Below are 14,584 nucleotides of genomic sequence, written 5' to 3'. Positions count from 1 at the left end.
ATTCTTCTTGTCTATGAACGTGGGTGCTACGAACGTATACCTGAGCTCGGTGCGAGTCGGACCGAAGTAGGATCGAGGCGGTACATTGGGCAGCATCGGGGGATATGATGTGTGTACGGAGGTGGCTTTCAAAAGTTCTTGCCGACAGGGGTGTCTTGATTACTACCGAAGTACTACCGAAATATAGACAGGGCTGTCTCAACGCTCTCTTAGCAGAACTCTGCCTTCCTTATACTTATTGCTACTATTAAGTTCAATAATCTTTTCAACATGTATAGTGTGAGGGATCGATCAAGAGTGTGGAGAAAGATTGGATTTAACAAAATACAAGCTATCAAGCTATCTACGTTGTAAGCCCGAACTTGTGCTAATGCAACGGGCCTATCGTCTAGATGTAGCCACTCAGAATCGCCTTGCCCCTTTACAAAGCCTTCAGCCATTGTTCAAGTATTGAAAGTAGCTGTTCAATAAGCAGCGACGCAGTCTGGGTTGTTCAAAACATTACAGGTGGACGTGTTTTGATGCTTTTGTTGAAAGAACGGGCTGGCAATTAAGCGCTGGCTGCGCAAATAGCGCTAACTAAATAAGGCTTAGCAGGAATTACACCTCGCGCAGCGCCCCGTCACAACCTTCAGCTCAAGTAACCTTGTGCATCCTCACCTCAATCAATCAACCACCACAGGCATGGTAAAAATAAAAATCCTGTCTGACCTTCATCTGGAAGCTCCAGCGGCGTACGATGTCTTTGAGATTACTCCAACAGCAGAGTACCTTGCGCTGCTCGGGGACATCGGCTATACCAAAGACGTCGGTTTGATCGAATTTCTTCAAAAACACCTGGCTAGATTCAAAATCATCTTCTATGTGCTCGGCAACCATGAGTCATACCACTCGTCTTATGCGGCTAGCAAACAATATCTCCTTACGCTCCAAGCTGAAACCGAACAACAAACAAGTGGCAAGTTCGTCCTCCTTGACCAAACCCGGTACGATCTCTCGCCAACGGTATCTATTCTCGGTTGCACGCTCTTCTCCAACATCACACCTGCTCAAAAAGACTATGTCAACTTTGGACTCAATGATTTCTACCACATCGAGAACTGGACCGTGGAGGAGCACGTGCAGAAGCACGAATCCGAGCTTCGTTGGCTCAACGCTGAAACTCAGAAGCTCATGGACGAATCGGACCGCAAGATCGTTATCATGACACACTACTCTCCGACCGAAGATGCTCGTGCTATCGATCCCAAACACAAGAGCAGTAATATTTCATCTGGCTTCATGACTGATCTCTCCCAGGATATTTGCTTCTCCTCGGAACGTGTGACGGTGTGGGCGTTCGGACACACGCATTTCAACTGTGATTTTGAACACGAATCTCACCGGACCAGACTCGTCACAAATCAGCGTGGTTACTACTTTGCGCAATCGAATGGCTTTGACCAGGGAGAGGTAGTCGAGCTTTGAAAGGGCTCAGGCTCAGACCTAAAGAAGATGAGAGATGTTTTACGGTATATAGCAGCAGAATCACGTCTCCGCCTTTTGCGCAACCACCACTCTCGTCTTGCCCCATCGAAAATCATCCAGCTTGTATAAAGTGTAGAGATGAGTGATGAAGTTGACCAACGGGGCGAAATAGCCATACATCATAGACCCAACGAACAACTGAACGGCCTCGGTAGGCGACCCCATGGATACGACAATAACCAACAAGTCCCAAACCATGCGGTAGTTCTCGAAGAAGAACAGATAATACCTAGTCGTCGGATCTACACGTCCTGTTCCAAATGTCAGAGCAGTATCGTCAAACGCAGCTGTAGCGGTAACGTACGGTAGAACTTTGAAAGGAAAAGTGCTGGATTCACCAACAAGTGTATCAAAGAAGACATCGCTGCGACTCTCTCAACCCAGCCTGTCGACTTGCGACTAACAAGCAAACTATCGCTTGTAAGTGGTCCTAACGTCCATCTGCGGCGTTGACTCAGGAAGACCGAAGGGGTGGTGGGCGCAGTTGTAAACGCCCACGCAGAGAGACATACGCGCGTCTGGACGTGAGCGTTTTCCGCGAGAACAAGACAGACGTGATCTCTATCCTCGCTCATCATGGACCGCACTGTTCGGAACAGGCCGTCGGTGTCTCTGGGGTAGTAGCCGAATTTCCCCAAGATGTCATCGCCCATGGTACATTCCGCCACCCGCAGTATCTGACAGCATCCGGGTAGACAAGTTACCCTCCCGCTGGTGAGACTTTGGCGTAGCCGACGACGGTGCTGGCCAACCATGTACTCGGCGTTTTGGTAGAGGTAAGAGATGGAGAATGGTCCCAGGGTTTTGGGGTCTGGTCGGATGTACCCAGTTACGCCCATGACGCGGTCGCTTTCTCTGATGGCCTGGATGAGGTTGAAGACGCACTCGGGATCAAACCTTGTGTCCGCGTCTATGCCGACGGCGTAGTCCACTGATCGGATGGATGCACCCGTGACGAAGCCTGTGAGTTCGGCAAAGAGCTTGGGCGAGAGCATTGCCAACGAGGGCTTTGATTCGCGCTGGTTGAATTTGTGCAGGAACGACCGGATTAGAATAATTCCATCTCTTTTTCCCCGATTCTCGTTTTTGATGAGGCAGATGACTGGGAGACCTCTGAATTCACCCCTCACAATCTCGACATCCATCGAACTACCGTCCCATGCAGTATAAGCCTCAGACATAAGGGTACTTGTGGGATGCTCAATGATGTCTTCTTTCAGATGGGCTGCGGCTGTCTTGGACATGCCCTTGCCACGTACCCGACCATCGCAGACTACGATAATAGCTTTCTTATGGGCATCCAGTTGTTTCTGCTCAGCCAACGAATCCAGTGAGATCATCAGCTCAGGATATGTCTCATTGTAGCAGCAAAACAAGTAGACAAAGCTTTCTAATCTGTGTGGAATTTTTGGAGTATGCGGGTATAACCATTGGTAGATGTAGAAGATGATGATGAGAGATATCTCGACAAAATCCATCCACGAGCGAAGAATAAGGATCGGAAACAAATACCAGAAGAACTTAGTGTAGTCCGTGAACATGTATATCATGGTCAGACTGTATGTCGGTAGTTAGCGAACGAGGTCTCACAGGATGAGTGAAGAGGGGACCTCTACTACTTACTTTACTGGTATGAGGATAGAAAGCGCCACATGTTTCTCAATCCGCAGCCTACGCAGATTGACGGAGGGTAAATGTTCGAGTGCGCTACGCAGCGTCCGAGAGGGTATTCCGAGCGGCCTCTTCCGCAAGTTCACAGGGGTGTTTTTGAGTTCGCCTGCGATATGAGCCCCCGAGCTTGCGGTATCGATGATATCCATGTTGAGGATTATTGGCTAATTGATTGGAAAGATGAATGTTGGCGTGGGTAGATATACGATTTGAAGTATCTACTTAGTTATGTTGCATACTTTTCAGGTGCGTGACAGCGGTGTAGGCCAAGAGCTATACATGCAGAAAGTCAACCGATGGAAAATATGGACCCACGGAGTGTCGCATTAGTTTCTGAGCAGAAGACCGAAAAAGCGGAGACCTATATGGTCCGTTGTTTCACCATATATGAGGACCTGCTATAGCGAACCTCAGTTTGCATATCGAACGCACTGACGCTGAGATGCTAGAGAGTATGTTGAATCTGACAGCACAATACGACCCCCTAAAAATAGAAATGTTACCTTTCATGAGTCTGACACCGTATTCGCAAACGGTAGAGAATGGCAGCAACAGCAGAAAACATCCCCCAAACCGTGTCGCGACTGCGGCGTGTCACTCTTTACTCTTTTCCTCGCTACATGACTCGATCTAGAACTCACATTCGCGCTCGGGCTAAACTGTTTCCTGTTGTTCGAGAAGCGCTCAATATCAACGTCGCAGTCGCAGCAATCCAGGGGTAAAACCGAGATTCGTCCGCTTCACCGGTACCTTAATTGTACCGAAGCTAAATCCTGGCACGAATCGGCATCGAGGCTTAAGATACCAATATGGAGTCAAATTGTACCATAGAAGAGGTTGATATACGGGCATGCCTAAATATGCAGAAACTAGCATATTCGCTCTACTTCTTTAGATTCGCTGTGTTTCTTAGCTCATACATCGTCATCAATTTCACCATGGTTTCTAACACAACTACAATGACTCAAAGCTCACCGGAGGCTCTCAATTGTCATTTGAACAAGTCCGATAAATCCACAACTGTTGCAATCATCGGGGTGGGCTATGTCGGAGAACACCTCATGGAAGTCTTCTCTTCCGCCTTCAAGGTCATTGGCTACGACGTGTCGGCCTCGCGGATAGAAGAATTGCGCAAGAAGTACCATCGACTAGACCACGTAAAGTTCTCAAACGATGAAAGGGTCTTGACCGACGCGTCGCATTTCCTCGTCTGTGTTCCGACTACTCTGGCATTAAATGGCCAAGTCGACTCTTCATATGTTCGCAGCGCGATAAGCATGCTCGATCGCTACGTGACCGACAGGTCAATAGTGGTGGTAGAAAGCACAGTGGCAGTTGGTATGACGAGGGAGTTTCTCGGGCCGTTGGCTAGATCACTTGGTGTCTTGGCCGGGATGTCGCCAGAGGTGAGAGTGTCCAGTAAAGCAAAAGAACGACCAATGTTGACATTCAATTAGCGTATCGATCCTGGACGAGTCGACCCTCCGCCCAATTCGATACCCAAAGTTGTTTCTGGGCTTGACGACATAGTCCCAGGATCACTGAGAGCCATCACGCAACTTTATGAGACCGTGTTCGATACTGTAGTCCCGGTCAGCAAGCCCGAGGTAGCGGAGATGTCGAAGCTATACGAAAACTGCCAACGAACAATAGCCATCGCTTACGCCAACGAGATGGCCGACGCCTGCCAAGGGCTGGGTATTGACCCTTTCGAAGTAGCTCAAACGGCCGCGAGTAAACCCTTCGGATACCTCCCCATGTACCCCTCACTAGGCATCGGGGGCCATTGTATCCCGGTCAATCCGGTTTACTTGATGTCGACTTGCAACCTACCACTCCTCCAACAAGCCCACGAAAGGATGATGACGCGCCCTTCCCGTATCGCCAGCCAGCTTCTCACATTGATATTGGACGAAAGTCATAGGATGCACGGTGCTGCTCATCGACCAAGGGTGCTAGTGGTCGGTCTCGGCTTCAAAGCTGGTCAGTCAGATCTGTCCCATTCGCCTGGCCTGCAGCTATTGAACTTCCTGCGCGGCTCGGGCGAGGTAGACTTGATGTTCTGCGACCCCTTGGTAAGTCAGGAGTCCATACGTGGAGTCCAGAAGTTGGAAGACAGTCTTTGGAAGCCAGATGTTCTGGAATCGTTCAACGCAATCGTGGTGGCTGTGAAACAACCTCCATTAGACTACGACATATTGCGCAGCTTGACCGGGGTTCGGGTGGAAGTCTGGCAACGTTGATAGTGGATTCGGCTGCGGTCAAAAACCCTATTGGTTTCTTTTGTTGGAAATTAGTCAAATGGTGGGTCTTATTCGGTCCGCGCAACTCAGTACCCTAATATTGCCGCTATCAGCGCAGGAAGACCGGAAGTTCCTGCCAACATGTTTCCGGATCGGGCCTTCTGTGGAAATTCTCGTTCGACGAGTGGATTCGTCACATGTCGATACGAGCGGTGATGTTTTGCATTACGACCGGTGTACCGTAGATCTCTTTATATGTGATTGATATTAGCAAGAGCGATGCAGGGTCTAAATTGTGGAGAGCAAGATCTAAAAGAGTCATTCGATGCCCCAATATCCGTCACTGAAATCTTGAGTTCAACATGAGTAGTGCGCTAGGAGCTCTGGATCCGTTCTATTACTATCCCTTGGGGAACTATTGTCCGGTAGTACAGCCACTGCTCAGCGTTGTGAACCTCACCTATGGAAGGTGTGAACCAGGGATTCTTGAACCATCTTGTAACTGTTGCTGCTCGCAAAATGTACGTATAATTAGGTGTTCTTGGATTCGATTTTGTTGACTCTGATCCGGCAGGGGTACCGCATGTCAAATCCAGACCAAGCTGGCGCACCAATCTGCCTTCTTGAGTATGGATTAGCATGCGATGGCACTCAATGGCCCCCTGGCTTCAACACATCAACTACTCCCCGACCAAGGCTAGGGAGCGTTCCCTATGGAAAGAGATTCACAAGTTGCACTGTGGAAGACACGCTTGCGCTTACATACGACGACGGCCCTTCGCAATGGACTCCGGACTTGTTAGATATCTTGAAAGCCAACAACGTCAAAGCAACCTTCTTTATCAAGGCCATCCACTTGTATGAAGATCTGGTCAATCATCGCAGCGACAAGACCCCTGCAATCATCAGGCGGATGTACAATGAAGGACACCAAATCGCTGGACATACCTGGGGTCACAAGAACATGGACGAGGCGCTGGGTTCGCAACAACGTAGAGATGAGATGGTAAAAGCAGAGATTGCGCTCAATGATATCCTAGGCTTCTTCCCGACATACATGCGCCCACCGTTCAACGCATGCGGCCCCGCTTGTCAGGCCGACATGGGTGAGCTAGGGTACCATGTGGTGAGTTGACAAGATACCACTCAACCCCCGGTAACACAGAAACGAAACTGACTGTTCTACGAAAGACTTCAAACGACATCGAGCCACGCGACTGGGCAGGAAACTACACTTTTGCTGAAGAACAGTTTCTCGGCAGATTGAAGACTCCGACCAATCGTTTCGGCATCCGAGCCTGGCTGGGCATAGCGCACGATACTCACGAGCGTACGGTGCATGGTTTTACGCAATTCATGATCAATCAAGCGCGAGAATATGGGTTTAAGATGGTGACAGTTGGCGAGTGCTTGAACGATCCAGAAGAGAATTGGTATCGGGATCCTGTGACGGGTGGAGCGGTTCGTAATCTGCCTCCGAAAGATGTCGCGTGATGGAAGCTGGAGCTCTAGGAGGGAAATAAGATGAAGATGTGTATCGGCGGGGTCGGGGTGCGAGGAGTGACAGGCATTGGTAGACCCTGATCTTGGCATGCCGGAAAGCAATCGGAACAAATTGTCGCGATACAAATTGAACCGACCACATCCGGACAGTGTCACCTCGCGCAGGAGTTACAATTTGACGAATCCGTATGTTCGCCGCTCATGAAGGAAGTCCCATGACTTCATGGCCGGGAAGTTCATTCGTCCACGCACTGGTCAATTTGCGCCTAGGTCGAAATGGATGCCTGCTTCACCCTTTGAACACAAGTCTCGTCTACATCATACTTTTGCAAGATCACACATCAAAGCAGTGCATGATCCACATAGCTTGAAGCTCTTCACAATGCGACTATACTACTCGGTGGTTATTCGAAGATGCTACCAAATAAAATTGACTTGACATTTTAGGGCCACCAGAATGGTATGGTCATTTTCGATATGCAATACACCATCCAACAACTTTGCATCCCTCGGCGCCCATACAGTGTTCAAGTACCTAGGGGGCATAGTCCGCATTGCCATCTTTGTCGTACCTGACGTATTTGACCCTATCCATACCGTGGGTGCTACGTAGGTGGCCTGCAAAGCGAATAGTTAGATATGCTCACACGCAGCCAATGCAAGGATGATACTCACAGTTTTCGGGATACGGACAAAAGCCCTGGTCACGTTCAAGAGCACATTGGTGGCCAAGGTCTGATGGAAAGTTAGCATCAATGGGGAACTGTAGGGTTGTGGCCGATGGCCAAACTTACAGCAATCGATATTCTCACAGTATCTGTTCTTACAAGCCAAACTGCGGGTCTTGTAACGTAGAGCATTGAGCTCACCTGCGGTAAGTTTTGGTTCGTGCTGGAAGTTACAAAAGGCACCGTTCTCGCAATGGCCGCCGAGATGCCTGTGATACGAGTCAGCTTACCCATTTGCCGAACAATTGTCTTCCAATGCAAGAGATACACGAGGCAACAACGCAGAAAAAAACGGGGACCTGGGTTTTGGCATAGTGCTCTTCCGCTTGTACATACCAATGATTGCACACCTTCTTGCCCACTTTCTTCATGCGCATTTCGAGCGAAGCTGCTGCAGCGGGATCCTTTGATGGGAGAGGCTCATCGAGACGTTGCTCAGCCTTGTTGTAATAAGCGTATTTCTTTTTACTTTTCTTAGTGGTCGCAGTAGTATTCGGGGCAATCGAAATGCTACCATTCGCGGGAGCACCCGTCTTGCCTACGGTAGCTAGCATACTCGTTAGTACTGCTATAGATTGAAATGAGAAAAGATCATAAGAAAGCCATTCGTGGGGTCTAAGGATGAATGATGCGGTAAGAATGAGATCGCAAAGTGTGTCATGCACACCTACAGAGTCTTACTTACCCCATGAAGAGTCTTTGTTAGACTCGCCCGGCGTGGTGGATGATAGTGGAGTTACACTGGGCGAAGGCGACGTCGCCGACCTCGAAATAATAGTAGGAGAAGTGCTGACGTTGTTCGTATTCGAACGAATGGGCGGCTGTACTGCAAGTTGTACAGGAGATTGTACCGCCAGCTGACCAAATCCATTGATGGGAGGTGCATAATCGGGCAAAGGCTCGTTCTTGAAAACGTCATGGAAGCGAGCGCGCTTGAAATTGTTCAGGTCGGTGAATCCTCTGTACGCTGGGGTAGTTTCCAGAAGAGTGATCTGACTTGCTTTAAGCATGTCATGTTTGAAGTGCTCGAGGTTTAGAAGGTAGCCTGCATCATGACAGCCACCGAAGATGATGTGTCGACAGGTAGGGTTATCGCTAAATGTACGAAGCATTTCTGCATTTGCGTTAGCATAGATCGTTTGTGATCTTGGAAGATCTAGTACCCTTAATCTTGTGGTCGGCTCTCTCTTTGCCTTGACCAACGTCGATAATACTAAACAATGGCTGATTCACGCTAAAGCTTTGCGCAAAAGCTCGAAATTCCTGCGGAGAGCGAAGCAGGCCGACCGAGGCCAACTTGATCGCCAGCTTATCAAGGCTTAGATAAATCTGAACCATAATAGGCCAGTTGCCCGAGTTGTTGTACAGGGACGCAACATGGCCCCGAATCGCATGATACAAACGGGATGCGGCCTCGGAGCCTCCATCGCCACCAGCGGCTTGGAGTAAGGCGTCTTCAAACTACAGACACAACCGGTTAACGGCCGCAATAGATACGACACGGTCGGGTTGAACCACAAGAGAGGACTTACGATAGCCCCATCACCATCAATAAGTGCCAAAACGAAGGAACTGGCTTGCTACACTCGGGTCAGAAGGCGCACAAAACAAGGCTGAGATTGGGCTCAGCAGATAAGCAGCCGTACGAGCTGGCGTTCATGTTCCCCCACCAAGGCCTGTTTCTCATCAACAGTCCTCTGATAATTTCTCCTGATATCTCTTTCACTCAAATAATCATTCTTCAAGTTGGCATGTTCTTCTGCCAGGGCCTGGTACTTTGATAAGATTTCCTGTTGACACCAGGGTTAGTATGGTAGGTTTTTGGATCGGGGCGAGCGAGGCGACAGGCGACCCCCGGGACTCATAAACACTGCGACGTACGCTAACGAATTGCTCGCGGGCTTCATCAGATGCACGAAAACTCTGCATCTGATGCAATAAACGTGCGTAATCACTGTAGTCGGACATATTGGTGTGTGGTTGAAGTTGTGGTGGAATGACTGTCGATCGTCGTTCGGGTGTGTCAGTGAAGCTGACTGAAGGCAGCACTCCAGGCCTCGTCGCGATGAAATTAGCGTCGCAGTGGGGGAATGGGTCCGGGCGGGAGGTCTAGACCAGAAGTGACATTAGGGCGGGCGATCACACGTTTCAAGAACAGCAATGTGATGCTGCAATTGTCTTGAGTTGGCATAAATACTGCTGGATAAGAAGATTGATTGGTATTGCAGAGATATTGCGAACAACGAGAGGGCAGGCGTGGACGAACATGACGCGCAGCTATGTAGATAAACGTGTTGCTTCTTCCGTGGACATGGCACAGCCCTTTGTGCGCAGGAGCTACCGTAAGCAATGCGGAGGCACAGGCGAGCGTATCGCCTTGTGGTTTACATTACCCCCTTTACAGAGAAAACTGGGGCGTGGTCGGCAATGCACAGGGCCGTCTTCTTATGTTTCAGGGCTTTATGAAGACTGCGCCTATGCCTATAGCAGTGGTATGCAGCTGGTTCATTCATCTTTTCGAAAGCGGTACTATGACACACAAGTTTGACAGTCCACAGCCACCCACAGGAACCTTCTAGATTATTTGGATCGTGATCGTATAGCGGAATTCGTCGGGGCAGACATGTTACTACATGGAGATAAGCCCATGGACATAAGCGTCTACGCGCGGAGATTGTGCTAGTTGTTCTGCGTGCTGAATCTAGTAAAATGGTCCAAATACAAAGTTCCAAGGCTAAGGCTTGCCTGACAAGACATGCAATCTGATGTGCTCAGGGCTCCATGGTCGTGTCATGTCACGATATGTTAAACGCCAAGGTGATGTGTAGCAGGGGATGCAATTTATCGCCGGACATAAAGAAAAGATGAGCCGATTGCCATCTGTAATCGGCTCGACTTCTCTTCCACCCCGGTGTTAGCGAAGTTATTCGCGAATCTTGACGAGGGTCCTGATCTGTCGGACCGACTCACTTGGGCCAGCGACAGGAGCAGCAGACCCAAAACTTTAATGCACTTATGTACTACTGCAGCTCCGTCCAACTAGTCAGAATCCATTTCCAAGTTTCTCCGAGAAACATGTAAACATCCGAACGAAGATGGAAGTTACGTCAAAACCAATGTCTTGGCAACACACGGTTCCGCATGGATGTTGTCAGCACCACGGAACCAACGGCTACCCCACAATGACGCCAGACACCTGCAGCGGCACTGGCACATAGTATGACATAATATGACATAGTACGGCCTCATTCGACTTATGTGACATTGTCGCATCGCTCCAACCGCAATTGAATGCTTCGCACTTGCTTCCGACCTTTAAACAGCTCACATAGCTTCCACCAACTCGCTAGATCCTACCATTGGAACTCAATTGCGATGCGACCATATACGCTCGCCAATTCTCCGAACAAGAAGGCCCGCACTCAGCCTCCGTACGAGTTGCTGTACTGGCCTGGCATCCCTGGGCGCGGCGAATTCATCCGTCTGGCGTTTGAAGCAGCAGGCGTCTCCTACAAAGATGTTGCCATTGAGTCTGAGGATGGTCCGTAGCATTGCCCACATGATGCGCTGCTCTGGCACTAACACTGACACTGACACAGGTATGACGGTGATAACCTCACTCATATCGCAAGAAAGCACCGGGTCCGACGGAAACCCTCCCGCCTTCGCACCACCCGCTCTTCGTATCCCTGGCGAGGGCAAGAGCGGCGCTCCGTTGCTCATCTACCAAACACCCTCCATCCTCTCCTACTTGGGCAATAAGCTCGACCTCGCCGGTGCAGATGAGGCGGAGAATGCCTGGGTCCTATCGCACACATTGACGGCACTGGACCTCAACAACGAAGCGCACGACACACACCACCCCATTGCCGTCGCAGACTACTATGAAAACCAAAAGGAAGAAGCGCTCAAGAAGTCCGAAGATTTCAGGCAGACGCGCATCCCCAAGTTCCTTGGTTTCTTCGAGCGCGTGCTCAAGGGCAATGAAGCACAGGGACAGGGCAAGTTCCTTGTTGGTAGCAGTCTGACCTATGCGGATACAAGCGTGTGGCAGGTACTGGACGGGCTCCAATTTGCTTTCCCAAAAGAAATAGAGGCGAGGAAGAAGGATTACCCCCTGTTGTTTAGCACATTCTATGACAGTGTGAAGGAAGCAAAGGGTATCAAAGAGTACTTGGGAAGCGACAGGAGGCAGCCATATGGCATGGGCATATTCAGACATTACCCGGAACTGGATAGGCAGTAGACATTGCAGTAGTCGCACCAAGAACAGCTTTCACAAGAAAGAAATCAATTGCAATGGTATCTTGAAGGGGCGCCTATTCAAGGCAGTCATATCATCTCATTCCTTTTTGATGCCGGTACATGATGCATATCCGAAGCCCTGCCGTACTCCTGAACCATGTAGTTTAAACGAGACCGAACCCAACAACCCATCTACATTTAGTAGTCGGTCTGCTGGCTCTGGGGGAACTCGAAGTTGACACCCTTGCCAGTGAGGCGCTTGTAGACCTCGCTGTAGGTGTCGAGCCTGTAGTCGACACCGCCACGCTCCTTCTCGTCGAGAACGACCTTGAGGATCTTGCTGCCGTCCTCGCGGGTACGGAGACGCTTGCCGACGATCTCGACGGGGTAGACGAGGTCGGTCAGGATGGCGTCGTGGACAGCGGTGAGAGTCCGCGATTGGGGACGCTTCTGGGTCTGGGAAGAGCGCGAGCGGTTGGAGCGCTTGGGGCGGGGGAGAATGCGGCGGGAAGCAACGATCAGGACGTGGCGGTCGGAGAACTTCTTCTCGAGCTCACGAGTGAGACTGAACGAATTAGTAAATGCTAGATAGCCGTTTTAGACAAAATACATACCGCTGCTGGGCCTTGTGCCATCCGGCAAGAAGGGGAACAGGGACGAAGATGACAATAGCCTTGCGTCCGTGGCCAACCTCGATCTAAGAATCCTGGTGTCAGCTTATTGTTGCTGCCCAGTGCCCACCGCCTCTTCAGTTGTACATTGTAGGTGTGTAGGCGACGCTCGAGAGCGCATCGTGGTGTTCGGGTTTTTCATACCTCGCGAGCAGAGACAAACTGTAGGGGGCGCAGAGAAGCCTTCAGGTCAGGCACATTGTTCTCGAGGTCAGTCAACGCCTGTCGTGTGTTAGTCCTGCCATCGCCAATGTGCGCAATTGCCGGGGAAAACTTGCGTTGGCGATGCTGGTCTCAATCTCAGAGGGAGTCTGCCTCGAGGGGCTGTTGGGCGCGATCTTGTTCAGAGCGTTGGCGGACATTTTGGCGGCTTTGAGTCGTTGGTCGAAGTCGTGAAAGTTTGTCGTGTCGCAGCATCTCTCGATTTTGAAGCGTGGGTTCCAAGCGAGGCGCTAGTCTACTTTGACCGTTAGCGTGAACGATGGTCGAAATGCGTCGGACTGAACCACCACGCTATCTTTATCGACAAGTGCATGTCTTTCGCAATTTCCATTTTTCTTGAAACTATTCGAGCAGTTTGTATAAGGTGTTATATATCGTGAAAGACGATAATTCTTTGTTGACGTCAACAGCCTCTAGCTATTCTCCTATACCTTGCATGTAGGTGAAGAATACTTCATATGCTTACAAGGCTTAGGTAGTCTAAGGAGGGGGGGTCGATATGATGATTTCTAATTCCAGCATGATTGAGGGTCCTTCATCCACTCGCTCGTTGCATCTGTCCTTCCACTTCACTGTTGCGCGCAGATCCCCATTCATATCAGAATATCATCATGGCCTCTAGGATCCATGAGCAGTTTGCAAAATTCGGAATTCTAGTGTCCAGAATACTTCATCTGTGCGGAACAGCGAACTTCAGCCTAGAATGATTGTCTTCTCCACTGCCGTTGCCTCCTCCCATGCCGATGGCTCGATTCTGCCCACGCCCACATGGATAGCAAAGTCTTTGTGCTTCCGTGTCTTGACCCGTTCGATGAGCACGTAGCAATGCTGGTACATGTGTACAACCTTCCTCATGGTCTTGCGCTTTGTGAGTTACCCTCACTAAATGGTTCTTTGTCACATAGTCAGCTTGTAATGCCCCTCACCATCCCTTGTCATGACCAGTATCGTTCCTTTCATCGGAATTCTGCTCATACTTAGCCTTTATGTTATTCTGTACCTTTCGTACATCACCGCAAAGAACGGCTCGCCATATCCTCTCATTCTAGTAGGTACATTGGGGTAGTATGGTTTGCGTAGGAAGTAAGAATCGCAAAGCATATTTTCCGAAGATGCAGATACAGATGCAAGCTACCTTTCGTCGGCTCTGGGACTAATGACCCGAGTTCAGAGGTCTCGGTCGCTCTAGTAAGTGTCTGAACCTCCCTTGGGATTTGTCGGTGTTGAAGTAGTTGACATCTGCTGTGTTGAGTAGTTCCGGACCACTACCAATGAGTTAAAATTTTCGTAGCGAGAAACTTTGGAAACAAGAATCATGAAATTGAGGCTGCAAAGTCGATGTGGTTGTCCCTAGGAGTTGTCTTGTATCAGCGAGAGCTAGGTAGAAGCCCTTTACTTAGCCCTGCCTCCACAAGAGAACTCTTGCAAAGATAACTCGACCATTTGATACGCTTTTGAACATTCAGTCGTTACAGGACGAATGAGATCGCCTGTAGTGGTAACATTGAAGCACGAGGCTGAACAGGTGTGGCTGTGCGAGGCTCAAGCAACAGGCTAAATCGTGATCAAAGAGAATTTTTTATCGTGAGCGTATACGCTACCTTGCGAAGAGGCTGGTGCAATAAAGGAACATTATATCAGTGGTGTTGGCGAGGAATTCTAGCCGTAGAGATGTGGAAGACACATTTCGGATCGTTCCGAGCATTCCGACTCCTAGGTAACTTAGCTTCAAGGCGAACACCAGCTAGCAGTTACATTACCAGCGAAACGCGCT

At 49.7% G+C, this 14,584-nt stretch overlaps 7 protein-coding genes across 7 annotated transcripts; 4 read left to right on the top strand and 3 right to left on the bottom strand.

The window, feature by feature from the left end:
• Nucleotides 1-684: 684 nt before the first annotated feature.
• Nucleotides 685-1,467, top strand: PtrM4_097780 (Metallophos domain containing protein; the record flags this gene model as incomplete). Its single annotated transcript, XM_001933849.2, has 1 exon — nucleotides 685-1,467. The coding sequence occupies one exon, from the start codon at nucleotides 685-687 to the stop codon at nucleotides 1,465-1,467; it is 783 nt and encodes a 260-aa protein (XP_001933884.2).
• Nucleotides 1,468-1,527: 60 nt separating this feature from the next.
• PtrM4_097770 (chitin synthase) lies at nucleotides 1,528-3,347 on the bottom strand (the record flags this gene model as incomplete). The annotated part of the gene is made up of 3 exons (XM_001933850.1): nucleotides 1,528-1,778; nucleotides 1,832-3,084; nucleotides 3,151-3,347. The coding sequence occupies 3 exons, from the start codon at nucleotides 3,345-3,347 to the stop codon at nucleotides 1,528-1,530; spliced, it is 1,701 nt and encodes a 566-aa protein (XP_001933885.1).
• A 789-nt stretch (nucleotides 3,348-4,136) lies between these two features.
• On the top strand, nucleotides 4,137-5,441 carry PtrM4_097760 (WecC, UDP-N-acetyl-D-mannosaminuronate dehydrogenase; the record flags this gene model as incomplete). The annotated part of the gene is made up of 2 exons (XM_001933851.2): nucleotides 4,137-4,604; nucleotides 4,656-5,441. The coding sequence occupies 2 exons, from the start codon at nucleotides 4,137-4,139 to the stop codon at nucleotides 5,439-5,441; spliced, it is 1,254 nt and encodes a 417-aa protein (XP_001933886.2).
• A 362-nt stretch (nucleotides 5,442-5,803) lies between these two features.
• PtrM4_097750 (CDA1, xylanase-chitin deacetylase) lies at nucleotides 5,804-6,935 on the top strand (the record flags this gene model as incomplete). Its single annotated transcript, XM_066107235.1, has 3 exons — nucleotides 5,804-5,962; nucleotides 6,016-6,567; nucleotides 6,633-6,935. 3 exons carry the CDS (start codon nucleotides 5,804-5,806, stop codon nucleotides 6,933-6,935), a joined length of 1,014 nt encoding a protein of 337 aa, XP_065962903.1.
• Nucleotides 6,936-7,479: 544 nt separating this feature from the next.
• On the bottom strand, nucleotides 7,480-9,640 carry PtrM4_097740 (uncharacterized protein; the record flags this gene model as incomplete). Its single annotated transcript, XM_001933852.1, has 9 exons — nucleotides 7,480-7,562; nucleotides 7,620-7,679; nucleotides 7,739-7,881; nucleotides 8,009-8,219; nucleotides 8,358-8,786; nucleotides 8,836-9,133; nucleotides 9,205-9,252; nucleotides 9,319-9,462; nucleotides 9,554-9,640. 9 exons carry the CDS (start codon nucleotides 9,638-9,640, stop codon nucleotides 7,480-7,482), a joined length of 1,503 nt encoding a protein of 500 aa, XP_001933887.1.
• A 1,407-nt stretch (nucleotides 9,641-11,047) lies between these two features.
• Nucleotides 11,048-11,918, top strand: PtrM4_097730 (glutathione S-transferase; the record flags this gene model as incomplete). The annotated part of the gene is made up of 2 exons (XM_001933853.2): nucleotides 11,048-11,213; nucleotides 11,272-11,918. 2 exons carry the CDS (start codon nucleotides 11,048-11,050, stop codon nucleotides 11,916-11,918), a joined length of 813 nt encoding a protein of 270 aa, XP_001933888.1.
• A 197-nt stretch (nucleotides 11,919-12,115) lies between these two features.
• PtrM4_097720 (40S ribosomal protein S7) lies at nucleotides 12,116-13,005 on the bottom strand (the record flags this gene model as incomplete). The annotated part of the gene is made up of 4 exons (XM_066107234.1): nucleotides 12,116-12,482; nucleotides 12,532-12,614; nucleotides 12,733-12,810; nucleotides 12,949-13,005. The coding sequence occupies 4 exons, from the start codon at nucleotides 13,003-13,005 to the stop codon at nucleotides 12,116-12,118; spliced, it is 585 nt and encodes a 194-aa protein (XP_065962902.1).
• Nucleotides 13,006-14,584: the final 1,579 nt, after the last annotated feature.

This window comes from Pyrenophora tritici-repentis, chromosome 4, assembly GCF_003171515.1.
Source record: "Pyrenophora tritici-repentis strain M4 chromosome 4, whole genome shotgun sequence".
In the NCBI taxonomy this organism is placed as follows: Eukaryota; Fungi; Ascomycota; class Dothideomycetes; order Pleosporales; family Pleosporaceae; genus Pyrenophora; species Pyrenophora tritici-repentis.
This window is presented reverse-complemented; position numbering and strand designations above follow the sequence as displayed.